We start from the raw sequence: 27479 nt of genomic DNA, 5'->3' as shown, positions 1-27479 counted from the left end.
AATGTACCAATATTTTAAAAGGATAAATGGGATAACCTGGGTAATTATAAATAAAGAATTAGAAGAGGACAATATAATTAGTGCCAATCAACATGAGTTTATGTAAAACATATCTGGTCAAACTATTATTTTGATAGGATTACAAGTTTGGTTGATGTTATACTTAAGACTTCTACAAGGCATTTGATTTGGTTCTGCACAACATTTTGATTAAGAAACTATAACATACAAAGTCAGCATGGCACAGACGTCTCAATATGTAATTATAAATAAGGAATCAAATGGGTCTGTTTCTCTGGAAGTCCCATATGGATCAGTTCGTGGCCCTATGTTATTTAATATTTTTATTAATGACCTGGAAAAAAACAAAATCAATAATAAAGTTGCAGATGGCACAGATTGTGGGAGTGGTAAATAATGAAGACGACATGTCACTGGTAAAGAGTAATCTGGATTGCATGGCAAAGTGGGTATAATCCAACAATATGCATTTCAGTGTTGACATAATGTAAGGTCATACATCGAGGAACAAACAATGAAGCCATACAAAGGAGGGGAGGGATCCTCTCCTGGAAAGCAGGGACTCTGAAAAAGACATAGGGATCATTGTCGATACCTAGCTAATCATGGGCTCCCAGTGCAACACTGTGGGCAGAAGGGCTAATGCGATCCTTGGATGCATAAACAGGGGAATTTCAAATAGGAGCATGGAGGTTATATTACTTCTGTCTCCAGATCAGGGTCTGAATAGTGGGCAGTAAATAAAGGAATTCATAGACTCGGATTTTTATGGCCAGAAGAGACCTTTGTGTTCATTTAGTCCAGGGCTCTCAAAGTCCCAGCCCGTGAACCTCCCCACTACGGCCCGTGGAGGAGAGACCCATGCTGCCGGCTGTCTGTGGCAGGCGCTGCCCCCCGCAGCTCCCATTGACTGCGGGAGAGGGACAGAGATACCATCACTAGTCACGAGGCAGAGTCAGCCATGAAGGCAGAGTCACTTTTTTTCCCCCCCACAATGAATATAAACAAGTTAGCATACCGAACACAACCATCTGATGCCCACCTTGCTGCAATCCTGAAGGTTTCAACTGCTCGGTCACTGAGGCCAAACATCAACAAACTGATAGAACTGAAGCATTGCCAGGTGTCTGGCAAACACTAAACACGCTCTGGCAGGCGAAGAATTGTATAAAGTTGTATGACAGTTTTATTATTTCTAAGAAATTCGAAATAAAAAATACAATATAAACATTTTCTTTTCTGAACACCATCTTCAGTGACATTATTGGCCTGCTGGCGCTGGCACTGGCACTAGCCCTAAGGTAAATTGAGTTTGAGACCCGTGATCTAGTCTAATCTCCTGCATCACACAGGCAGTAGGACTTACAAGAATTAATTTCTGCCTCACGTCCAACAGCTGTGGTTGAACTAGAGCATATTTTTAAGGGCTTGTCTAAAGAGCACTGCAGTGTGGTCTATGAGGGTGTGAAGTGTACAGTGCCCTAGTGTGTGGCGCCGTAATTGCCCTATATAGACCTTGCTGGCACGAATGAAAAGGTACCTACTTTGTATTGAAGGTAGTCCTGTACGACTATATTAACACACACTAGATACCTTTTCATTCTCACCAGCAGGATCTACATGGGGCAGTTATGAATGAAGCACATTAGAGCACTCTACAGCTAACATCCCACAGAACCACATTGTGGGGCCATGCTGCTATATTGAAGAGCCCTGCATCAAATTTCTGTTCCCAATGCAGGTACTTAAATACAGGAATCAAAAATCATCCCTTAACCTTCTATTTGGGAAGCAGAATAGAGAGTTCCTTCAGTCTCACTGTCAGGCCTGGCTTCCAGTCCTTTAATCATTCCCACAGCTTTTCTCTGAACCCTCTGCAATTTTTCAGCATCTTTCTTGAAGTGTAGACACCAGAACTGAACACGGTATTTCAGTAGTGGACACACTAGTGTCAAATACAGAATTGTTTCCTCCCTCACAGGATTTTCTATCGTGCTCATCACTAGAGTCTCAGCACTTTGCAAACATTGATTTATTTTCACAATGCCCCATGAGATGAGGGAGATACTATCCCCATTTTACAGATGGGGAAATGGATGCACAGAGACTAAGGTAAAAAGTATACACTATGTCACAGTTACTGGGCAAACTGCACCTCTGACACCTCCTGATTTATGTTCCCTGTAAGCCGTGCACCACGCTCTCAAGGGCAGCACAGGCAAGTGGGGAAGAGGAGCCCCTCCCCAGGTCTGGCCCAGCCCCGCCGGAGCTGCTGGGGAGAGGAGAGCCTCCCGCAGTCCAGCCCCACTGGAGCTGCCGTGGCTGGGGAGAGGCACCTCTCACCCGGCCCCAACCTGCTGGGGCGAGAGGGTGTTGGGGGGAGTCCTCTCCCCCCACTGCAGCCCTGGGGACAGCCTGCACCACAACCCCTCATCTGCAATCCCACCCCAGAGCCTGTACCCCAACCCCCTGCCCTAATCCCAAGCCCCCTCCCGTACCCCTCTTCTCCAGACACACCCCAGAGCCCTTACCACCCCCTGCACCCAACCCTCTGCCCCGAGGCCCCACCCCCAGCAACATGACCTCCACACTGGTGCACATAAAATTCATTTCGCACCTGGACATAAAAAATTAGAGGGAACACTGTGCTCCTAATCTATCTGGCTCAGGATCAAGCCGTTACCTCCATCAGGGCAGGGTGGGGGTGGGGGAGAAATAATCCCATGAATTCCCCCACATCCAGACTGGGCCCTGGGTTGCAGTCACTTGGAATTAATTTATCACCTCAGCAGGTGTGACCTAGGCTCAGATCTTGCAGTTTTATCCTTTCTGAGACCAATGGCAGTGATCAATATGGTGACCAGACAGCTTCCTTAAAGCGAAGTATTATTTATTTTTAGATCAAAGGTATTTCAGCAAAAAGATCTCTTAAAACCTATAAAACAAACTGTACACACATCTAGCTTTTCCTTAAGGCTTACCATTCCCTGGCCTCCACTTCTTTAGACACTCTCCACTGAGTCTCTTCTCTCTCTCTAGATACAGTAGCTGACAAGTAACCCAGCCTCCCTCCTAGACTCCCTTAGGAGTGCTTTTTAACCTTTTAATGTTCTTTTCATCTCCCAGTGCCCAGCTTAGAGACACCAGGTTTGCATCACCTTGGAGACAATTACTGAAGCTAACCACTTTCCTCATTGTCTTTCAAGTGCATACTAAGGTGTCTTTATTTAGCTCTACTAAGTTGCTTTCCTGCTTGCTTTTCCCACAGCCTCCTATTAAGCTAGATCAACATACTCAGAGTAAATTCTAACCAACCGCCATAGCTATACCAGTAACTACATCTCAGTGACCAGTTCACATCAATGTCAGTAAAACTATTACACATCAGCATTCATAGGTTAATATATAGCAAGGACACTGGGGAGGGGGAAGAGAGCAATTCCATGTCCGTCACTTGCTAATTTGGGGCACCCAATCTAAGACACTGAAAACCTGATTTTTCAGGGCATGTAGTATTATAGAACAGTCAAAGCATAACTCCCACTGACTTCAGTTACAGGTATGAGTGCTCAGCACTCCTGAAAATCAGACATCCAGAGTAGGTGTAAGGCACCCAGAAAATGAGGAACACACAGCTAGTGGATATCTGTGAAAAATTTGGTTTAAGTGACTTGCCTATAGCATCACACAGCAATTCTGTGATGGAGGCAGGTACAGAATTCAATTGCCCAGAGCAACATTCAACTGCCTTAACTACTTACCCATCCTTTCTCTTCCTGCAACCCCCTGCCTCATTCACCTTACACCTTCCAACTTCTGCAACAAATGAGACAGTGATCTTTGAGACAACTGACTCTTCCCTATACAACTCTGAGCTTAGGCCTGCCCGTCCCAGCACTTGCAATGGGTATACATCCCATTGCCAGGGATATGCTGTGCACTGAATGAAACAGGGCTCCTGTGGGAGAGAGACTATGTGATCATGTAACTAAAGACTGTATTATAATGTATCAGCACAATGGGGTAAATTAAGGTTACCCAGGCAACCTTAGTTCTGGCATTTCTTAACTTCTGAGCACTTGACTTTGCATTCTTAATGTACTATTTCCTTTCTTCAAAAAAGCATTCCATTGTGTGTTATCATATTGACACCCACAAGGGACATCAGCAGGGTTGGAATTTTTAGATCTACCACACAGACCTTGGCTCTTGCACTAATGGCGTAACTGACAGCAGTAGCAGGTTGTAATCCTCTGCATGCACCAGCAGTAGAAAGGGGTGAGACTCTGCCAGAGGATTTCACAGATACTTACTGACTGCAGAGGATCAGCGAGATTCAGTGATTGTGGGTTTCATTTCAAGCTCTGTAGTGGATTGTACTCTAGTAGGCACAGACTCTTCTGCCCATTTTCTCTCCCTCTCCCCAGTCTCCGATAACCTCCTTGTTCCTCATCCTCATTGACTCCGAGCCCCAGTCTCCCTTCCCCAGATGCCTCATCCAATCTCTCAGTGCCTCCCCCAATTCCAGCTCCTTGTCCAGCCACTCCCTGCACTGTGGCTCCCTGTAAAATCTAGCTCCCCTTCCTCCTTACTCACTGATACTCAGTCTCCTCGTCCAGCCAGTAAGTGTCTCATCCTCTAGTTTCCAGTTCCCCTCTTCAACTCCCACTAACCTCCAGTCTGGGTCTTCCCAGGCTCCTAAATCTACTCTCTCCCTCACTGGCTCTGGTCCCCTCTCAGTTCGAATCAGGTGGCTTCCTCTTCTTCACTGCCTGGGTGTGAACAAAAGTGGGGCATTAGGAGCAGAGAAGAGACGAGCTCTCTGCTCTCATTTTGTGTGTCTGGACCCACCACAGTCTGGAACTGCTGGGAATTTTAACTACCAGGAAGTTCTGCTTAGTCCTCTGCAGCATTGAGCTGAAACGTGCCCAGTGTGGATGGAATCTTCAGGGAATTAAGCTACAAAGCTCTAGCAAGTCTCTACTGAATATGTCTGAGCTGTTTTTCAAATGCTTATAACTGGGACAAATTTGAGCAGACTTTCTCAGGGATGGCAAGAAGCACAGTCCTCACAAGGCCATAACCTCTGCCAAATTTCAAGTTCCTGCTCCAAACCACGGGAGGTGCTAGAGTTTCCTCTACAAAATGGCTATATAATTTTTCAACATGGGCAAAACAATGTATTTTCCCCCCCAATCTCATTCTCCAAAACAGATTTACCATTTTAGCTGAAACTTAAATGTCTGACTAAAGTGGACACCAGCATGGAAAATTTTAGACTGAATGGTTAAAGTTCGGCAAAGTTATAAGTAAGGCTACAATTTAGTCATGAGTATTTTTAGTATAAGTCATGGACAGGTCAAGTTTTTGTTTATTGCCCATGATCTGTCCATGACTTTTACTAAAAATATCTGGTTAAATCTTGGGGTGGGAAGAGTGGGCACGCTAGGGGGACGCTGCTGGTGTGGGCACCAAGAGCTAGCGGCACCAGCTGCTGGGGCCAGCAGACCGTGGCTGCTCTGGCCGGACACCCAGGGACTGCTGTCTGGGGTAGCTGCTGGTGTGGCTGTCTCCGGGGCCACCTGAGGAGCTGGCCCTGGAGCCAGCTGCTTGGGGGCCCTTGGGTCAACCACACTTGTCCCTGCAGAAGTCATGGAATCCGTGACTTCTGCGGCCTCCGTGATAGACACCGAGCCCTACCTATAAGCAACTGAAAACAGGATCTTATAATAAATGTTGGGTAACCTTATATGTCAGCAGCACTATCAGCTTTGCCTATAATTATTTGACTAGAAGTCCAGCGTCTATTGGTCAGGGTATCTCAGTGTGCAGAATGTACCTCTGTAAATCCGTAAGCATAGAGATAGGCATGACCTGAAATGATTACTCATGTCACATGAGTACTCAATCGCATAGAAATGGTATCAGTGCAGTACTAGGGCAAACTGAACAACAGCTGTTAATTATCATGAGGTTATTCAAGTTAAATATATGCAATTTCTATTTAATGGGATAGAAACTTTACAGTTAAATGCATTTAACTAAATCACAGCAAACAAACATAGGTTCATACGCTGAACTAAAGGCGGCAATTAAAGATGCAGAGATGCCTTAACTCCACACCAGACCTGGGTAGCTAATTGATTTGGGTGAAGGGAAGGAAAAACTATTTTCATGCTATCCTTGCAACAAAGCCCGTTGCCAACTCTGTCCACATATCTATTCAGGGGATACCATCATAGGGCCTAATCACATCAGCCACACTATCAGAGGCTCGTTCACCTGCACATCTACCAATGTGATATATGCCATCATGTGCCAGCAATGCCCCTCTGCCATGTACATTGGTCAAACTGGACAGTCTCTACGTAAAAGAATGAATGGACACAAATCAGACGTCAAGAATTATAACATTCAAAAACCAGTTGGAGAACACTTCAATCTCTCTGGTCACTCGATCACAGACCTAAGAGTGGCTATACTTCAACAAAAAAGCTTCAAAAACAGACTCCAACGAGAGACTGCTGAATTGGAATTAATTTGCAAACTGGATACAATTAACTTAGGCTTGAATAGAGACTGGGAATGGATGAGTCATTACACAAAGTAAAACTATTTCCCCATGGTATTTCTCCCTCCCACCCCACCCCCCACTATTCCTCTGATATTCTTGTTAACTGCTGGAATTAGCCTACCTGCTTGTCACCATGAAAGGTTTTCCTCCTTCCCCCCCCTGCTGTTGGTGATGGCTTATCTTAAGTGATCACTCTCCTTACAGTGTGTATGATAAACCCATTGTTTCATGTTCTCTGTGTGTGTGTGTATATAAATCTCTCCTCTGTTTTTTCCACCAAATGCATCCGATGAAGTGAGCTGTAGCTCACGAAAGCTTATGCTCTAATAAATTTGTTAGTCTCTAAGGTGCCACAAGTACTCCTTTTCTTTTTGCGAATACAGACTAACACGGCTGCTACTCTGAAACCTGTTTCTCTGTAGTGCAATTGTTCTGTTTCTGTAAGCCACTGTTCAAACTATCTACCAGATATGCAAACTATTCCACCATTAGAAATTATACAAATGAACAAAGAACATGGTTACTTTTAATATTAAAAGTCTGAAGCTTGTGCCTTTATATAAGGAATACTAATACAAGTAAAACTCTTTCAAACCTTATGGAATCTGCTTAGAATAGAGAACACCCATTGTTCAGCCTTTCATAATTCATACAAAGAGATAATTCCTGCAGTAACACAGTGACAAAGCCAACATGTAAGTTGTTCTATATACAAGTGCAGCTAGGTATTTGTGATAATATGGGACAAGAAAAAGCTTAGAAATTAATAAAAGACTGGACACTCCATTTAACTCCCTCTGTAACAGGGTAAGAAAACACATCAGTAACATACCCCAGATACTAAAAGAATCAGACTCAACTTTAAAAAAAATAAAATAAAAATATTTGGCATTGTTCTATTTTACATATGTAAAAGCATTTAAAATATATTCATATAATTACTAAATACTATATAGCTCTCAGATGACTTCTGCAAAGTTTATTTGCAATGCATTTCTTGTGCAGGCACCAATGGATTAGGGTGTGACCAATACATCTTTCCCATTAACATATGCTCCAATATACTACTTGACCTTCCTTCCCCTTCCTCTTGCTCCTTTCCCTTCCCAGCCTCCTTCCCCCAAATAACTCCAGAAACAAGCCTAGGCTCACCTGATCCTGGAGTGATTAATGGTCCCTCCAGTTCAAGTGCCTCATCTTCACTTTGGTCATCTATCTTTCTCTTCTTCTTTTTTGTTGGATCCCTGGGTTTCCTCAAGAGAGAGAGTTCTTCTGGATGTCTGATGTCTGGGGAGAAAATTACCATTTTAATAAAGAAAAAAAACCTGTTTCTACTGTAGACAAATTCAAATAACTTGCAGACTTTAACCTGGGAAACTGTCCTGCAAACAAGACTGTGTGTGTGGAAACAAACAAAGGTTTTGTTAACACTTCTCAGTATGGAATTGTCAAATTAGCTGCGCGGGGGGGGGGGGGGGGGCCTTAAAAGGAAACAAACCTGCAGCAATTGTTTCCTGGCCAGATTTCCTGATAGTAACCTCTTTGATTTTTCTGACCACTAATAGGCTGAGGATGGATTTCTTATGAGCCAGTCCAGGTGCAGTTTCTGGGTTTGCCACAGTACATTACACTGAAACATTTCAAATGCATGTAGTCAGACTGGTTGTTGTGGCCAAAAGACTCATAGTAGGTTGCAAAGCATTTCAACTATTGACAAAGATTTTAAAAAATGGGCACCTAAATGATTGGCCAGAGCAGCACTTCTGAAAAATCAAACCACTTATTTAGGCGTCGGAATACAGGTTTAGGAACCTATCTTGAAGAACCAATTTTTAAAAATATTAAACACTCCAATACCTATAGAATATATACCCGTGTTTTATAAAACGCTGACTATTATGCCTCAATTTGGTAAAACCCCTACATTAGCAAAACGTAAAATGGGTTTATAGATTTCCAATAATCTCTAAAGCACATTATACAAAGAAATGGGGTAACAAAACCTTATGATTTTTTAAGTGAAGCCCCTCTAAGAGTCAGAGTTTGTGTCACAGAAATTATGGCCATGACAAAAAACTTGCAGGCTTTATGTGTACTCTTATATTAGTTACTGTGAGTTTTGGCTTTGTTCTAGGGCAAGAGAGGTTTTGGGGCACTACATTTCTGACTGGCTGCTGAGGAGACCTAGGAATAGATTCACTAAGGTACTTGGGCACCTACATCCAATTTTTAGGCACCACAGATTAAAAAAAACCCACTCAGCTATCATCTAACCCTGTAGACACCAAATTCACTTGGCACCTATAAAAAGAAAAGGAGTACTTGTGGCACCTTAGAGACTAACAAATTTATTAGAGCATAAGCTTTCGTGAGCTACAGCTCACTTCATCGGATGCATTTGGTGGAAAAAACAGAGGAGAGATTTACACACACACACACACACACACACACACACACACACACACACACACACACACACACAACATGAAACAATGGGTTTATCATACACACTGTAAGGAGAGTGATCACCAGAAATACCATGGGGAAATAGTTTTACTTTGTGTAATGACTCATGCATTCCCAGTCTCTATTCAAGCCTAAGTTAATTGTATCCAGTTTGCAAATTAATTCCAATTCAGCAGTCTCTGAAAGCTAGAGGCATGTAGGTAGGAATAGCGGTCAGTAGGTTTCCGACATAGGGTGGTGTTTATGTGACCATCGCCTCTAGCTTTCATCCAGATCATACCACTCGATCCATTGTCTACAGCCAAGCGCTACGATATAACCGCATTTGCTCCAACCCCTCAGACAGAGACAAACACCTACAAGATCTCTATCATGCATTCCTACAACTACAATACCACCTGCTGAAGTGAAGAAACAGATTGACAGAGCCAGAAGAGTACCCAGAAGTCACCTACTACAGGACAGGCCCAACAAAGAAAACAGAACGCCACTAGCCATCACCTTCAGCCCCCAACTAAAACCTCTCCAACTCATCATCAAGGATCTACAACCTATCCTGAAGGACGAGCCATCACTCTCACAGATCTTGGGAGACAGACCAGTCCTTGCTTACAGACAGCCCCCCAATCTGAAGCAAATACTCACCAGCAACCACACACCACACAACAGAACCACTAACCCAGGAACCTATCCTTGCAACAAAGCGCGTTGCCAATTCTGTCCACATATCTATTCAGAGGACACCATCATAGGGCCTAATCACATCAGCCACACTATCAGAGGCTCGTTCACCTGCGCATCTACCAATGTGATATATGCCACCATGTGCCAGCAATGTCCCTCTGCCATGTACATTGGCCAAACTGGACAGTCTCTACGTAAAAGAATGAATGGACACAAATCAGACGTCAAGAATTATAACATTCAAAAACCACAGGTTTCAGAGTAGCAGCCGTGTTAGTCTGTATTCGCAAAAAGAAAAGGAGTACCGGTGGCACCTTAGAGACTAACAAATTTATTAGAGCATAAGCTTTCGTGAGCTACAGCTCACTTCATCGGATGCATTTCGATGCATCCGATGAAGTGAGCTGTAGCTCACGAAAGCTTATGCTCTAATAAATTTGTTATTCAAAAACCAGTTGGAGAACACTTCAATCTCTCTGGTCACTCGATCACAGACCTAAGAGTGGCTATCCTTCAACAAAAAAGTTTCAAAAACAGACTCCAACGAGAGACTGCTGAATTGGAATTAATTTGCAAACTGGATACAATTAACTTAGGCTTGAATAGAGACTGGGAATGGATGAGTCATTACACAAAGTAAAACTATTTCCCCATGAAGAAAAGGAGTACCGGTGGCACCTTAGAGACTAACAAATTTATTAGAGCATAAGCTTTCGTGAGCTGTAGCTCACGAAAGCTTATGCTCTAATAAATTTGTTAGTCTCTAAGGTGCCACCGGTACTCCTTTTCTTTTTGCGAATACAGACTAACACGGCTGCTACTCTGAAACCTATTTCCCCATGGTATTTCTCCCTCCCACCCCACCCCCCACTGTTCCTCTGATATTCTTGTTAACTGCTGGAATTAGCCTACCTTGCTTGTCACCATGAAAGGTTTTCCTCCTTCCCCCCTCCCCCCGCTGCTGGTGATGGCTTATCTTAAGTGATCACTCCTTACAGTGTGTATGATAAACCCATTGTTTCATGTTCTCTCTCTCTCTCTCTCTCTCTCTCTCTGTGTGTGTGTGTGTGTGTGTGTGTGTGTGTGTGTGTGTGTGTGTGTGTGTGTGAGAGAGAATCTCTCCTGTTTTTTCCACCAAATGCATCCGATTAAGTGAGCTGTAGCTCACGAAAGCTTATCCTCTAATAAATTTGTTAGTCTCTAAGGTGCCACAAGTACTCCTTTTCTTTTTGCAAATACAGACTAACACGGCTGCTACTCTGAAACTTGGCACCTATGTTTCTGCCTGAGAGCATGCATACTGCCTCCCTCTTGACATCCAGGTGCCTGCCTAAGCCCCTGAGTGACCCATGCACTAAGGAAGATAGGCACTCCTACGTCTAACTCCTTGCAGAGCCTGAGCCAATAGGTGTGTTCAGAGGCCACCCAACTCTGCTCAAAACATCCAGAGCCAGAGCGAGAGAGAATGAGTGTACAGTCTGGTGGGTAGGACGCTCACCTGAGAGATGAGAGCCCAGGGTCCAATCTGTCTGCTTCAATGACTATTTAGCCAAAGTGGAACAGTTTCCAACAGGAGACTGAGGTAGACCCACATAAGAATACGCCATAGCTCAATGCTTAGGGCACCTACCTAAGAGGGGGCAGATGCCTCTTCAAATCCCACCTCTTCTCATGAGGTGGAGGGAGAATTTCAACTGGTCTCCCATACATCCCAGGTGAGTACTGAGTCACTGGGCTAAAGCTTATGCGGGAGGTTCCCCCCCCCAACTAGTCTCCTCCCTGCAATCCAGCCTTAACCACCTAGCTCTGTGAGAGGCGTGGGGCTTAGCACACACCCCTGTCATCAGCATCTCCCATTGGCTAGCTTAGGTGGCTACCCACCTAGCCTGCTAGCTTTTGTGAATGGCAGTCTAAGGTGCAATCTCTCTACCTTCATTATGTAGGGAGTCAAGGAGCTTAACTCAGGCTCTGAGAGTCACAGTGTTGTTCCTGTGATTTCCTCGCCCGAGTCCCTTTGCGAGTTTAGCCCAGAGAAATCAATACATGCAAACTGAGAAAGGGAAAAGAAGGTGAGGTGATATCTTTTATTGGACCAACTTCTGTTGGTGAGGGAGACAAGCTTTCGAGCCACACAGAGCTCTTCTTCACAGACCTGAAGCCACAGACCTGTGGTGGAAAAGCTGGTCTCTCTCACCAATAGAAGTTGGTCCAATAAGAGATATTACTTCACCCACCTTTTCCCTCTAATATCCTGGGACCCTCATGGCTACAACTACACTGCATACATCTAAATAAGATTATGCAAAAATGGCTTATTTTGATTAACTGGACAAGAATGGACAAGAAGGATTTCAGGTGGGACTGACAAAAGAGAAGGCAAGCCCTCTACTCTGCCCACACAACTGAGGATTTACACATCTTCCAAAGCACAGAAATAAAAATTTGTTCCTTCATCCATGCGTGCGACCAGGATACTGGATGATTCTGAATTAGAGGAGAGAAGTGGATTTAATTTGACAATTAGTAATTCTGTTACACAGAAAACCCTCCCAACCCAAACCTTGTTTCAACAACAGATGTTTGATTTAAAGCAATAGTGTCGATTTAATTTTTTGACTTGACAAATTTCAAAAGATTTAATTTTCTGATATCAAAGGGGCTCTATGGTACGATAAGATTAAAAGAGTAAACCTCTGAAAAAACATGTTTTTTCCGTTTCTCTGTTGATGTTTATGGGTCTTCATTTAGCCAATAATTTCTCCCTTGTTAACCGACTACAGAATTGCACCAGCGGCATCAATAGTCAGAGCACTAGACAGGCTGATGTTAACCAACCTGTCATCTACAGCCATCCTGAGCAGGGTTAATTAAAATGCTGGCAATATACATTAATACTACCACAGGCAGAGCTGCACCACAGGAAGGTTTTAGAAATAATGATAGTGCAGGCACAGCCAAAATGTCTAGCCCAAAGCAGCCATCAGCAAAATATACACACTAAACCACAAGATCATTTCAGACAAAGATGGTGCTTTGCTTATACCTGTCTGCACCCAACTCTTGCTGGGAAACAGCTCTATAAGAAAATGAAGTCCACTATCTATCAAAACATAGAACTAATCCATAAACAAATTAGATGGAATTCAGAATTCCCTTGCTGAAACCAGAAAAAAAAAAAAAAAGAAGTTCTATGGGACTGATATTTGAGTAACTAAGCTGGAAAAGCATTCATCTGGACATGAAGCCATTTTAATGTAAGGATGAAAGACCGCAACATGCAGATCTAAGCTATAAAATATGTCAAGTGAAGATTACAAATAAGCATGGAAAGTGGAGTTTCAGCTGCAGAAGAGCTTTATCTGTGCTCTGAACTCCATTGGTTGCTTTTAACTCTAGTTTCAGCAGACCCTGCATGACAGTGGCAGGTAATACCAAGTTAGCACCATGCAAGACTTTGAATTCTTAGAGTAGTAAGGAAAGCAACCACATTTTCTTTTTCTAGCATCACATAGCGTGCTCAGGAAGAGACTTCCAGCCTTTAAAATGTTAAGAAACCAAACAAGTTTTACCTTTGATCACTGTACAAGCTTCCTATTGACAATAGTGGTTTGCTGTGGATAGTATGTAGGTTACCCCAGCTACAGCACTATAATTAAAGTTGGAACTTGGCCCTCACCACATAATGAGTTGGCACATTTGCATTATGCTCTAATGAGACAGGTGTTTTTTAGTCTTCTGGTTGATTTCCATATTTTTTGGCATCTTCCTGCTCTAGAAACTTGCTAGGGAAATGCCAGGATAAAAAGTAAATCACGAACGCACTCTGAGCTAATTGATTGTTGTAAAACTAACACTGGGCAGTCACAGTTGAGGATCAGATAGCTGCTGTACTGTAGTGCAGACTAGCTATATCCCTCGAACCTGAGGGTTTGTCTACGCTTACAGCACTACAGGGGCACAGCTTACCAAAGACACTACCTATGCCGACGGAAGAGCTTCTGCCATTGGTGTAGGTACTCCACCTCCCTGAGAGGCAGCAGCTGTGTCGACAGGAGAAGCCCTCTATACCAACAGTTAGGTCGGTATAAGTGTGTTGCTCTGAGGTGTGGCTTTTCAAACACCCCTGAGTTACACACTTATACTGACATAAGTTTGTAGTGCAGGCCAGGGCTAAGTGTTTAAACCCCAGGACTGCTCCTTTCAGACCCAACTCTCCAGTATAAATATCGGTGCTAGCCATCTTACTTCAAGCATGATGACAAATGATACATTCACATTTTTTTGTCCTGCATTTTAAATATAGTGCTATTATGATGCTGCTGGGGTTCTTCCCTGTGCAGTACTCAGTGAAAATAGGTGTAGTTACAATAAAAAGAAAATACAAGTTACAAAGAAAAATATTTACTGCATTTTCCTAGGTAAGATGGCTATTATTGGCCTGCCTTTTGATATCTAGTATTTGTATTTTATTTTAGTCTTTTTTTTTTTTTTTTTTTTTTTTTAAAGCCATAGACCCAGTGACAGGATAGATCACATTTCCTCAGTGCTGCTGGGGCTTCTTGTGCCAATAATCTTGACCATTAAAGCACCCCAAATACTGACTTCAATAGTTATGAAGAAGCTGTTCTGTTCCATCAAGTCAATTTAAGGATTAAGAGTTCCCTGCAGCACACATTAACAACATTGTAATGGCTCCAACAACCAACTGTGTGAATGAAACGCACTTTTAGAAGCCGAGTTCCTTTTATGTAAGCCACTTAACTAGAAGCACCCTGTGCATTTTTTGTTTTCAGGCTCTGATTTAGACAAAAGCCACACAAGGCCACCTTCTGTCCTAGATGTTCTCAAATATCTAGGTGGGCCAATTTGCTTAGTATACACAAGGCATTCTCAAACATTGTCATTGTGTGGACCACAGTATACAAGATTGCTTCAGACCACCATACCTCTTATTTATGATAGTGCAACACCCTTGTGGTAAACACTGCAACTGCTTCTATGGAAAATGGTAGTAAAGTATTTCTGAGTTTTTAGTTGTCTAACATATTTAGTCCTTTTTGAAAAGGCTTAAATCAGTCGACTTTTGCCACTTTCCCCTCTTCCTTGACTTAAGCCTCCTTAATTTACTTATTCTTACTTTTAACAAACAAACCAACCAACCCCAAACACCCACACATGCTTTAGATACCTTGACACAGTTTAGTTTCACTAAACACATGTATTTTGTGCCTTATTCAAAGTGGTAACTAGGGTGTATATGTAGGTAGTTATATTGATAAATTATTGTACACAGTATAAATACATACACTATGCAAAATCTGTTGGAATAAGATTGTTGTGCAAGAGATAGTTAATCTAGAAATAGCATAAACAAAATCAAGGCAACTGCAATTTTATATTCCTATGTTTGTTTACAGTACATTAGCAACTGATATTCCCTTTCAGCTGAAAGCCAGAATTAGTTTCTGGAGCAAGAAATCAAATGAGATTCAAGAGACAAAATAGGCTTCCAAAGGGTGGGCTATAAACCAGCCTAGTCTTCTGAAAGCAATTCATTCTGGAAATTAACCTACTTTGACCATCTGATTTCAAAGCAAGTTTTTACAGTTTTCTCCCAGTCACTTATGATACTCTCTATATGTAATCTCAGTATATCTCAATCTGAAGAAAGTTTTAGGAAGATGCCTTAAAAATGTGTTACCAGATCACTAGTAAAAGGTATATATTTTTTTCAAAAACTAAAATGGTATTCTTATTATCTTATTACCCATAAAAGTTTGACAACTTTAGCACAGTTAAACTAAACTACTGGCACAAATTCCACAGCCATTATATCCATTTCTCAACAGCCTCATAAATTTAGCATTGCTTACCCAGAAACTCTAGGAATTTTAGCCCATTAGATAGCCATTTTAAATTTATTTTTTTTCCACCTCAGAACCTGTAATAGCTTCATTGTGACTACTAAGTAAAGTCTTCCCCCAAACAAGTAATTCAAAAGGAATTCCTTAAGGAACAGCTAGCAACATGATTTTAACTTAAGCTAGAAATATGAAACAAAATTGACGTAGAAAGCAACAATCAAACATTTTATTGAAGTACTTTTTAATCATTCAGTAAATTATTGGGGGGGGAGATCTGTGTTCTACTACATATGATTAATACATTTACAGAAGATCTTAAAACATGTTTTGAATAAAGAAACAGCCTTGGCAAACACGGTGTTTAGTTTCTGTAGCTAAAGCAAAGAAATTCCAGGAGTTTAAGGATTACCAGATGGCAGTACTGTAGTTAATTAGAAACTGGGACAAGGAGTAGCTATATAGCTCCAGATCCAGATACCAGTACTTATTTTAACCATATAAAGCAAGAGAGACTCCCTTAATGAGTAGAAGTGGTATAAAACACTAAAGTCCTTCAAATAGGTTTGCACTTTTAACCAAGTTTCAAGTCACTTGACACCTGTATAGGCTAGTTTGCTGAAATAATTTGCTGTTAAATATATCCAGTGAATGGGGTAAAATACATCAAAGGCATAATCTCAGTCGGAAGTGAATAATTAAAGTCAACTGGATTTCTGCACTTTATTTCAGTGGAAGCAGGATCTCCCCCCGCATGAAGTCACTTTGAAGGGACAGTGCTCCAGTAAACAGTTGGCAATTCAGGAGAAACGTCACTGTGATCATCTGTGAGGAAGCTGTACTGAAAGTACTAGTATTTTTAAATATGCCAGTCCTACTCTATGATCAGCAATTTTGTCACCATGAGTTTGTGAGGGTTTTTTAAGTCCATTATTTGCACAAGAAACAACAGGATTGTACCAGACAAAGTTCAAAGTTCTATCTAGATTTTTGTATTTTTCTAAAGTTTATAAGGGCTTGTTTCTTTACACTATACTATTATTATTTTAAGTAAAATGTACGAAAGTCCAGCCGTTAACTCACACAAATATGCTGGCAAACCCTGCAAGATTATGTTGTGAATGTGCCATTAAAAACAATCTGCAAAAATATGTTGCAGTGCACATGGAATATGAAAGTTGTGGATTGAAAAACTGGACACAGGTATCTACAGATGTCTAGATCAGTTATTTGTTTAAAAGTCTCCACTATACTTCTGTAAAGGTCTAGGACTAGTTTGCAACAGAAATAGTGTCTTAGAACACTACAATTTTACATAGAGGCGGGGGGCGGGGGGGGAAGAAGAGATGTTCACAAGCCAGATCCTGTTACACTTTTCACATTATCCAGATCCCTTTAGCAATCAGCCATTTGGCTTGGGCAGAATAATCCATGCTACTCAAATATTTTAAAGGGAAAAAAAACCAAACACAGACACATGAAGAGTGTTCATTTTGCAAAGGAAAAAGATCCCACTTGTAAAAAACTAGAGTACAAACATTTCAGAGTGTTTATTTCAGAAATGTACGTGGGAAGCTGTCCCACCAACTTAAAATGTTCATGCTTTTATCATCCTTTTCAGCCTTTGGGTCAAGTGACTTAACCTTCCCCTTTATTGCATCTTGATTTCCTATGGCCTGAAATGGCTTGTGATTGACCAGAGGCACCATCTCTGGTGGGAGACATTTCCTTAGTTTTTGCCTTTTGTTTAGTCTTCAATTTCTTTTCGAGCCCTTGTGAGGAGAATTTCTCTTCACCCATACGCCTTAGACATTAGACAGGATTTCAAGTACTTAGTGCTATTACCACTATTTGTAATTTCTCTGGACCACCACCCCAAGTAGTCCCAGGGGATTGGGATTTGAAGAAAAAAAAAAATGTACCTTCAAAGCATGGACTTGTTATATGAACTTTAGATAGACTCTACACAGAAGCAAAAAGGTGTTGGGATTAGACTTTTAAAGTCTAAATCGTTTGGGACCAGTCTAACTAACAGACTGGTCCTCCTCTCACCTCCCTCCACTGATAGCAAAGTAGCTGACATCAGTAGAAAAGTTTAAGCAGAAACCCTTGATTTAAATGGGAAGGGGTGAGTGGCAGGGCGTTCTCTCTACACCAGCTCCCCTCCCCCCAGTCTGATAGTGCCTATATTGGTTAACTTTCAGGGCCCACAGCAAAGCACTGACCACCCCTCCCCTACCCAGGTTCTTGAGGAAACAGATTGTTTGAGGAATATAAAGGAACAGCAATGAGAGGACTGTGTGTTTTTTTAAAACCGAGTCTTTAGGCCCACATTCTCTGTGGTTTGACAAATTCCTGCCTGCAGACTTGCAAGGTTCTTGTATTATTTGTGATTAAAGGGCTTGGGAAAGGAGGCATGAAAATAAATGCAACAAAGGTCCTCTGATCTGAACTGCTTGCCTCAATATGCAAGGTTATCAGTCATGAGAAGATTAACAGAACTCTAGTTGCAGATTTTAACATGCTTGATTAGACAAAAATCTTATCTTAGAAGCTCTGGTAACATAAGTCATATCAGATCTAAAGGGGAGGGTGGGGGGTGGGAGAAAGGTACTTTTACGTAAGAATACAACTACCCAACGTGGTATTTCATAGAGTTTTAGTCTAAATGTGCATGCACAAATCAAAGTAAGTGATGTTGAAAATATAGATGAACGTTCAACTGATGATACATTTCTACAGTCTGAATATATACCACGAAGAACCCTCAAAACTTTGAAATGGGTTTTAGCCCAAGAAAGCTTACGCTCAAATCAATTTGTTAGTCTCTAAGGTGCCACAAGTACGCCTCTTTCTTTTTGCCAATACAGACTAACATGGCTATCACTCTGAAACCTCAAAACTTTGAAATTGTTAACATTTATGCTGGTTTTCCATAGCTTAAAACCCAGTTAGAAAAATTAACTTGAGAAAAATCTTCTCCACAGTATGATTTATTCAGACTCCCCATGCCTGGGATCTCTAAACGATAAGGAAGCGTTCAGATGTTTAAACATACCAAACCTCTACAACAACTTTATTTTTCAAAGCTATACACTACAGTACAGTCAGTGTCTAGGAGAAATCCTCGCTTTAGCGCTGAACCCATTCCCCTAAAGTAGAAAGCATGTTTTGAAGTGGGAATGTTTCTCAGATAGGTCACCATTGTCTGGAACCAGTGAGTCAGAAGTTAGGGCTGTTGCACATCAGCATGACAATTCTTAGAAAAATGAAACCTCAAAAGCTACCCCATCACTATTTCAGACTTAAAACTCTGCTTTTTCTGAATGCAAGTGAAGTTCTATGGACCATGTTTCACAGCTTAAGTTTATGAAGTTATGGACTTAACTAATCAGCCTCTCACAGTTTGTATGGCAACTTCCAACTTATCTGTATGTATATATCTTCTATATGTTCCATTCTGTGTATTCGATGAAGTGGGCTGTAGCCCACGAAAGCTTATGCTCTAATAAATTTTAGTCTCTAAGGTGCCCCACGTACTCCTGTTCTTTTTTTAGTACTGGATAAAGTTTCACAGTACATGCCAAAGGCCAAAAGAAAAGCTATATAATATATTTTTAAGTCACTTGAGGTGATAAAAACAGTAGCTATGTTAAAAGTTGTACATTATTAGACCATACAACAGGTCACAATATGCTCTTAATGAGATTTACTAGTGTCAGAGATAGTAAGAGACAGGGCTTGTATAGATGGTTGGGTAGTACACATAAGTGTGGTATGAATTTTAATGTGCACCCAGTCGTGCATTAACTGGCCCACGTAAACCTTGCTGGCATGCACTAAAAGTTCCTCAGTGCACGTTAACCGTGTCCCATTTTCAACAGTACTATGTTACCACGCACTGTGGAACTTTTAGTGTGTGCCAGCAGAGTCTATCTGGGCCACTTCGTGCACAACATGGTGCGCCTTAGAATTCACACCCCACTGCCACACTGTGTACAACAGCTCACTGTATTCAGTACATTTATTACAGATTGTGCAGTTGGTCAATTGTTTAGATATTTATTTGGGCTAAGGCCAACTGTTCTCTTGCCTCCAAAGTAGAAGCAGCAATTTGAGGACAGTTCTTCCAAAGAAAGGTCTCTTGAAGTGTCCAATAACCTCTGAGGATGCAAGGCAAATTGGATCTGGTTCCAACCCTCTGAAAAATGGGGCTGTGAGAAATGAAAAGACTGAAGAGGTTAAGGGATAGGGGGAGCAAGAGAGGGACTAGAACAGATACTCTAACCTCCTCCTCTCCAGACTCTTAACACTGCAACCATGCAGCTCCTCAAGTCAATTCAAAAAGCTATGGCCATTATATTCTTAGCCCATTGCTTAGATCATTGGGAAGGGAGGAGACTATCTCATGAACATCAAGAGATTATTATGTTCATTTTATAATGGGGAAAATAGTTTTGTTCTCACTATGTGTTTTGCTCAACCTTCAACACGCAAAATATAGTTCACACTTGGGCAGAGATCAGAAGTAGATAATTTTAGCCCAAAAGGCTCAAAGTTAGGAGACCCTAAGCAGAATGGAAATGCCTAGGGAAGTTTCGTTATAATACACCAGTTATAATAGAACTGTAAATGATTTTTATTAAGATACCTCCCCTTTTCTCCATACTGAAATCTTCTATTCCTGCCACTTACTGTCTATGAAGTGAAGAAAGTAGCTATGAGCCATGCAGAATTAAAAGGGGCTCAGGAGGAGAAAAGAAGGACTGCAGCAATGCCAAGTGTATTATGTCATATCATAAGAAGGTCCAGAAATAGAATAGTCTGCTATTGTTAAACATTGGACTAGATGATCTCCTGAGGTCCCTTCCAACCCTGATATTCTATGATTCTATGATTCTGATGATTTCCACAAGTGGGATAAGATCCCCAGTTTTTTTTACCTCAAGTTAGCTAGATGCCTTTTTGAGTACACACACATCCCTCCCTCCCCCGCAAAAGCCCTTTTTGCTTAAAAACAAACAAAACAAAACCCCAACAGCCAACCAAAAAAACCTCTTGAAGTATACTTCGAGTTAAATTAAGCTCTTGTTACAGTAAACAAGGTGAGTAAATCCAGTTCTTCTCTGCACCAGACCATACAGAGAATTGTAAGAACTGCAACAATACCAAGTTTGCCAGCATTTACTGGTGCCTTCAGAACATGATCTGCACAGTCTATTTTAAAAACTGGCCATACCAACTTCATAGTAAGGGAGAAAAAAAATCCACTTGATTCTTGTTACATGTAACCTAAGGTTACCTGACAGGAAGAAAAGAGGGGGAGGAGGGAAATCTTTTTTCCCCCCAACCTTGCTTACTTTGTGGATAGTCAGTTGTATTTTCCTTTGTCATCAGTTTTGTACGTTTGTCTGGGTTTTTTCACACAACAATACATAAGAGAAAAGCCATCTAAATATAGGAAAATGCAACTGCAAAAGCCACAAAAACTGATCGGTGCAGATTTAGTACTTAATTTAGAAAACAGACTAAATTTAAAGTTAACAGTGGCCCTTTAAATGGAAAGTTTCTCTTCCATTCATATCCCCCTCTAACACATTTGGAAATTGTTACACTATTACCAGATCCTCTCCTGGTAGCAAGACGGCAAACATATACTTTGTTAATTCTTCATTAGCTCTCCGTCTATAATGGAAATTGGTATACTCTAGTTCAAGTGCTCTTTTCTTAGAGGCTTTCCCAGTGTCATTAATTGCTCAGAGTCATAAGGACTTTCATTAGCTCCATGCTGTGTATCCTGGAACACTCAAAAAGCTTTATCAGGATTCCACTAATATTTTTGTCTCCAGAAAGCAACTGAAAGATGGGAACGTCAGGAGGAGGCTGCCCTTGGAGCAGTTTTAGGGAAGGAGCTGCATTTATGATCAGTTACCCATTTGCAGTCTTTAAGAAAAGTAGAGACTGAGCCAGTGTTGGAAAACCCTAAAGATATACAGCAGCTACAACATGCTACTTAGAGATCAATGACAAGACTTCTTTACAAAAAGAAAAGGAGTACTTGTGGCACCGCAGAGACTAAACACATTTATTAGAGCATAAGCTTTTGTGAGCTACAGCTCACTTCATCAGATGCATTTGGTGGAAAAAACAGAGGGGAGATTGACATTGACATACACACACAGAACATGAAACTGTGTGTGTGTATGTCAATCTCCCCTCTGTTTTTTCCACCAAATGCATCCGATGAAGTGAGCTGTAGCTCACGAAAGCTTATGCTCTAATAAATTTGTTAGTCTCTAAGGTGCCACAAGTACTCCTTTTCTTTTTGCGAATACAGACTAACATGGCTGCTACTCTGAAACCTGTCAAGACTTCTTTACATTTGCAACAGAAGCAGGACAAGTACTGTATAACATTCTCCCCCACCTCCTGGTTTTATATTAACTCTCCATTGTGAGCACTACTTATAAAAGTTGCAAATATAGCTTTTCCAGTTTCAGCGAAAACCTACTTCATGTTTGCTTGTTTGTGTATCATTAGCAAGAATGGGCAAAGTTCTTGGAACACCATATGTTCGTTTTTAGGAGCACCAAGCAATTTACATTTATAAAAATAAGATTTTTTTTGGAGAAAGTTGGAGAACATTCTATACTGGATGAGACACCATTTTGAAGAGGTAGGTCAAATTTGGTGTCTAGACTACTTGAGAAGATTTGTATTCCACAGCCCTACTTGCATCATTGCCCTTCAAAATGCCCGTGCCACACAGTATCAGGTTGCATTTAGTGGTCGTATGCAACAGTAGTTTGTTAGGAATGAACCAGATTTTACTCCTCTTAGCTTTCCCCTTGTCCATCAATCATACAGTGTATGGCAGCTTGTTATATTAAATGTCCTCTCCCAGCACACTGCAACACAAAAACTAATAAAAGAACAGACGACATGTCAGCACTGAGAATTTCAGCATGAGTAGACTGCAGTAATTTAACTAACCTGTATTGCAGGATTAAATTAGTGCTTCTACATAATACAGGAGGATATACATTTTAGTAGAAATGTGCAAGTTCTATCAAAGAATCGCACAAATACAGGTAGCTGAACAAACATGCCTTTTCTGCACAGCTTCCCTCTCCCTGTACCCATGCATCATTTCTCTCCAATTTTATTTCCCATTTCAGGGCAGGGAAGGGGAAGGGAATTTTCTTCTAGGCACGTCCACTTCCTATTTATTTCCTCCCTTTCCAAGGCTAAGGAAGAGAAAGGGGAGCATATAGCCACACACTCCTCCTCTCCCCTGCGAAGAAGAGTGACATCCCTGTAGTGTTCAGTTACTTCTGACCCAGGAACAAGTATGCTTGGAAGGCAAACAAATGATGACATTTCATCTTCCACCAAGGATGATAAGTTTGGGGCCTGAACTACTGAAGGATAAGTTTCAGAGTAGCAGCCGTGTTAGTCTGTATTGGCAAAAAGAAAAGGAGGACTTGTGGCACCTTAGAGACAGAGGGGAGATATACACACACACACACACACACACAGTTTCATGTTCTGTGTGTGTATATCATCGGATGCATCCGATGAAGTGAGCTGTAGCTCACGAAAGCTTATGCTCAGATAAATTTGTTAGTCTCTAAGGTGCCACAAATCCTCCTTTTCTTTTTACTGAAGGACAAGAATTTTTCAAGGCTGCGGTGTACTTCCAGCACATCACCTCACTCTAGTTGGGTCAGTCTCCTCTTGTATTTTGGTTCCTCCAATGATAGCATCTCCCCTTGCGTAGAAGATATTGGTATTACAGTCAGCCTCACTCTACAGCTCCAGGACCAGAACTATGGGCAGGAACAGCAGAAGCACTGGAGAAATCCTTTGCATTTGCAATTTACAGTTTGCTTTTCCTGTCACAGCAGACAAATTTCCTGCCTTGGACCTCTTATTCCTTCCAGAATACTGGAAACTGCTGTAGGCAGCAGCAGAGTAAGTGGGAGCCTCCTGCAAGGAAGCTGTAAACGGGCATGGGAATACGCAAGGTTTCCATGGCCCCATAATCAAATAAAGCCATTATGCAATGCAGGCTGTTCCTGTGAATAGTTTTGTTACGAATTCAGCCATTAAGAGTAAGACTTCTTAAATCTTATATACAGAGTTATTTCTCCTTGAGCACCAGCAGTGCTGTACAAAGCACGGCAATACTGTTCTCTGCCCTGAAGAGCTTACAGTCTAAATTGGAGAGAGATTTTCCCCACTCACACTGCAAACTCCTGCACAAGAAAGGGCTGTCCAAACTCCACAGCTATATCCTAAAATGCATCGGAATATTTTAGGAGTTGTTTGCTGTATAGAAAGGTCCATCAGATGAGTCTGTGAGAGGAGAAGGCACACACTCTCCTTAGTACAGTATACCCTACAATACTGCATCTCCCATCAATCTGTATCTAGGGGAAGGCAAGATAAGAATACAGAACTGCAAAGGTGTTATCCTTACAGGTAGGATCTCACATAGGCACACAAATTATTTTTTTAAAAAAGTAGAGTTTTACTTTCTCTATAGTCCCAACTGTGAGATTAATTTTTCAGGTGCAGACTTCAGTCTTCAGCACCTTATTGCCCTACAGGTTCTGTTCCAAAATGAACTGTCAGCAAGAACTCTCTATAAATATATCAGAGGGATAAATACAGGAGAGGGAGAGGAATTATTTCAGCTCAGCACCAATGTGGACACAAGAACAAATGGGTATAAACTGGCCACCAGGAAGTTCAGACTTGAAATCAGATGAAGGTTTTTAACCATCAGAGGAGTGAAGTTTTGGAATAGCCTTCCAAGGGAAGCAGTGGGGGCAAAAGATCTATCTGGTCTTAAGATTCTACTTGATAAGTTTATGGAGGAGATGGTATGATGGGATAATGGGATTTTGGTAAGTAATGGATCTTTAAATATTCAGGGTAAATAGGTCAAATCCCCTGAGATGGGATATTAGATGGATGGGATCTGAGTTACCCAGGAAAGAATTTTCTGCAGTATGTGGCTGGTGAATCTTGCCCATATGCTCAGGGTTTAGCTGATCGCCATATTTGGGGTCGGGAAGGAATTTTCCTCCAGGGCAGATTGGAGAGGTCCTGGAGGTTTTTCGCCTTCCTCTGTAGCATGGGGCATGGTTGACTTGAGGGAGGCTTCTCTGCTCCTTGAAGTCTTTGAACCATGATTTAAGGACTTCATAGATACTAAGGTCAGAAGGGACCATTCTGATCATCTAGTCCGACCTGCTGCACAGCGCAGGCCACAGAATCTCACCCACCCACTCCTACGAAAAACCTCACCCATGTCTGAGCTATTGAAGTCCTTAAATCATGGTTCAAAGACTTCAAGGAGCAGAGAAGCCTCCCTCAAGTCAACCATGCCCCATGCTACAGAGGAAGGCGAAAAACCTCCAGGGCCTCTCCAATCTGCCCTGGAGGAAAATTCCTTCCCGACCCCAAATATGGCAATCAGCTAAACCCTGAGCATATGGGCAAGATTCACCAGCCAGATACCCAGGAAAGAATTTTCTATAGTAACTCAGATCCCATCCATCTAATATCCCATCTCAGGGGATTAGGCCTATTTACCCTGAATATTTAAAGATCCATTACTTACCAAAATCCCATTATCCCATCATACCATCTCCTCCATAAACTTATCAAGTAGAATCTTAAGACCAGATAGATCTTTTGCCCCCACTGCTTCCCTTGAAAGGCTATTCCAAAACTTCACTCCTCTGATGGTTAAAAACCTTCGTCTGATTTCAAGTCTAAACTTCCTGGTGGCCAGTTTATTATACCCATTTGTTCTTGTGTCCACATTGGTGCTGAGCTGAAATAATTCCTCTCCCTCTCCTGTATTTATCCCTCTGATATATTTATAGAGAGCAATCATATCTCCCCTCAACCTTCTTTTAGTTAGGCTAAACAAGCCAAGCTCCTTAAGTCTCCTTTCATAAGACAAGATTTCCATTCCTCGGATCATCCTAGTAGCCCTTCTCTGTACCTGCTCCAGTTTGAATTCATCCTTTTTAAACATGGGAGACCAGAACTGCACACAGTATTCTAGGTGAGGTCTCACCAGTGCCTTGTATAACGGTACTAAAACCTCCTTATCCCTACTGGAAATGCCTCTCCTGATGCATCCCAAAACCGCATTAGCTTTTTTCACAGCCATATCACATTGGCAGCTCATAGTCATCCTATGATCAACCAATACTCCAAGGTCCTTCTCCTCTTCCGTTACTTCTAATTGATGCGTCCCCAACTTATAGCTAAAATTCTTGTTATTAATCCCTAAATGTATAACCTTACACTTCTCACTATTAAATTTCATCCTATTACTATTACTCCAGTTTACAAGGTCATCCAGATCCTCCTGTACAATATCCCGATCCTTCTCCGAATTGGCAATACCTCCCAGCTTTGTATCGTCTGCAAACTTTATTAGCACACTCCCACTTTTTGTGCCAAGGTCAGTAATAAAAAGATTAAATAAGATTGGTCCCAAAACCGATCCCTGAGGAACTCCACTGGTAACCTCCCTCCAACCTGACAGTTCGCCTTTCAGTAGGACCCGTTGCAGTCTCCCCTTTAACCAATTCCTTATCCACCTTTTGATGTTCATATTGATCCCCATCTTCTCCAATTTAACTAATAATTCCCCATGTGGCACGGTATCAAATGCCTTACTGAAATCTAGGTAAATTAGATCCACTGCATTTCCTTTATCTAAAAAATCTGTTGCTTTTTCAAAAAAGGAGATTAGGTTGGTTTGGCACGATCTACCTTTTGTAAAACCATGGTTGTATTTTGTCCCATTTACCATTGACTTCAATGTCCTTAACTAATTTCTCCTTCAAAATTTTTTCCAGGACCTTGCATACTACAGATGTCATACTAACTGGCCTGTAGTTACCCGGATCACTTTTTTTTCCTTTCTTAAAAATAGGAACTATATTAGCAATTCTCCAATCATTCGGTACTATTCCTGAGTTTACAGATTCATTAAAAATTCTTGCTAATGGGCTTGCAATTTCAGGTGCCAATTCCTTTAATATTCTTGGATGAAGATTATCTGGGCCCCCCGATTTAGTCCCATTAAGCTGTTTCAGTTTCGCTTCTACCTCTGATATGGTAATATCTACCTCTATATCCTCCTTCCCATTTGTCATGCTACCATTATCTCTAAGATCCTCTTTAGCCTTATTAAAGACTGAGGCAAAGTATTTGCTAAGATATTGAGCCATGCCTAGATTATCTTTAACCTCCACTCCATCCTCAGTGTTAAGCGGCCCCACTTCTTCCTTTTTAGTTTTCTTCTTATTTATATGGCTATAGAACCTTTTACTATTGGTTTTAATTCCCTTTGCAAGGTCCAACTCTACTCTACTTTTAGCCTGTCTCACTTGATCCCTGCATGTTCTGACCTCAATTAGGTAGCTTTCCTTGCTGATCCCTCCCATCTTCCACTCCCTGTATGCTTTCTGCTTCTTCTTAATCACCTCTCTAAGATGCTTGCTCATCCAGCTTGGTCTACAACTCCTTCCTATGAATTTTTTCCCCTTTCTTGGGATACAGGCTTCCGATAGCTTCTGCAGTTTTGATTTAAAGTAATCCCAGGCCTCCTCTACCTTTAGATCCATAAGTTCTTCAGTCCAATCCACTTCCCTAACTAATTTCCTTAAATTTTTGAAAGTCAGCCCTTTTGAAATCAAAAACCCTAGTTGCAGATTTATTTTTGTTAATCCTTCCATTTAGTTTGAACTGAATTAGCTCATGATCACTTGAGCCAAGATGGTCCCCTACAACCATTTCTTCTATGAGGTCCTCGCTACTCACCAAAATTAAATCTAAAA

At 41.5% G+C, this 27479-nt stretch overlaps 1 protein-coding gene and 1 long non-coding RNA gene across 12 annotated transcripts in view; one reads left to right on the top strand and one right to left on the bottom strand.

The window, feature by feature from the left end:
• FERMT2 (FERM domain containing kindlin 2) overlaps positions 1-27479 on the bottom strand; it is a 113108-nt gene that overhangs the window by 23311 nt on the left and 62318 nt on the right. For all 11 annotated transcript variants that reach the window (XM_043516269.1, XM_038405923.2, XM_043516270.1 and 8 more), the window contains exon 4: positions 7748-7882. In XM_043516269.1, the coding sequence (XP_043372204.1) occupies positions 7748-7882 (135 nt within the window). The remainder of the gene's footprint in view (positions 1-7747; positions 7883-27479) is intronic.
• The window catches only part of LOC122460569, a 30843-nt gene continuing 25531 nt past the window's right edge, over positions 22168-27479 (top strand). The window contains exon 1 of the long non-coding RNA XR_006281964.1: positions 22168-22282. This is a non-coding gene — a long non-coding RNA (uncharacterized LOC122460569). The remainder of the gene's footprint in view (positions 22283-27479) is intronic.

Source organism: Dermochelys coriacea, chromosome 6 (genome assembly GCF_009764565.3).
Source record: "Dermochelys coriacea isolate rDerCor1 chromosome 6, rDerCor1.pri.v4, whole genome shotgun sequence".
Taxonomy (NCBI): Eukaryota; Metazoa; Chordata; order Testudines; family Dermochelyidae; genus Dermochelys; species Dermochelys coriacea.
The sequence above is the reverse complement of the archived record's forward strand: the minus strand, read 5'-3'. Positions and strand labels throughout refer to the sequence as shown.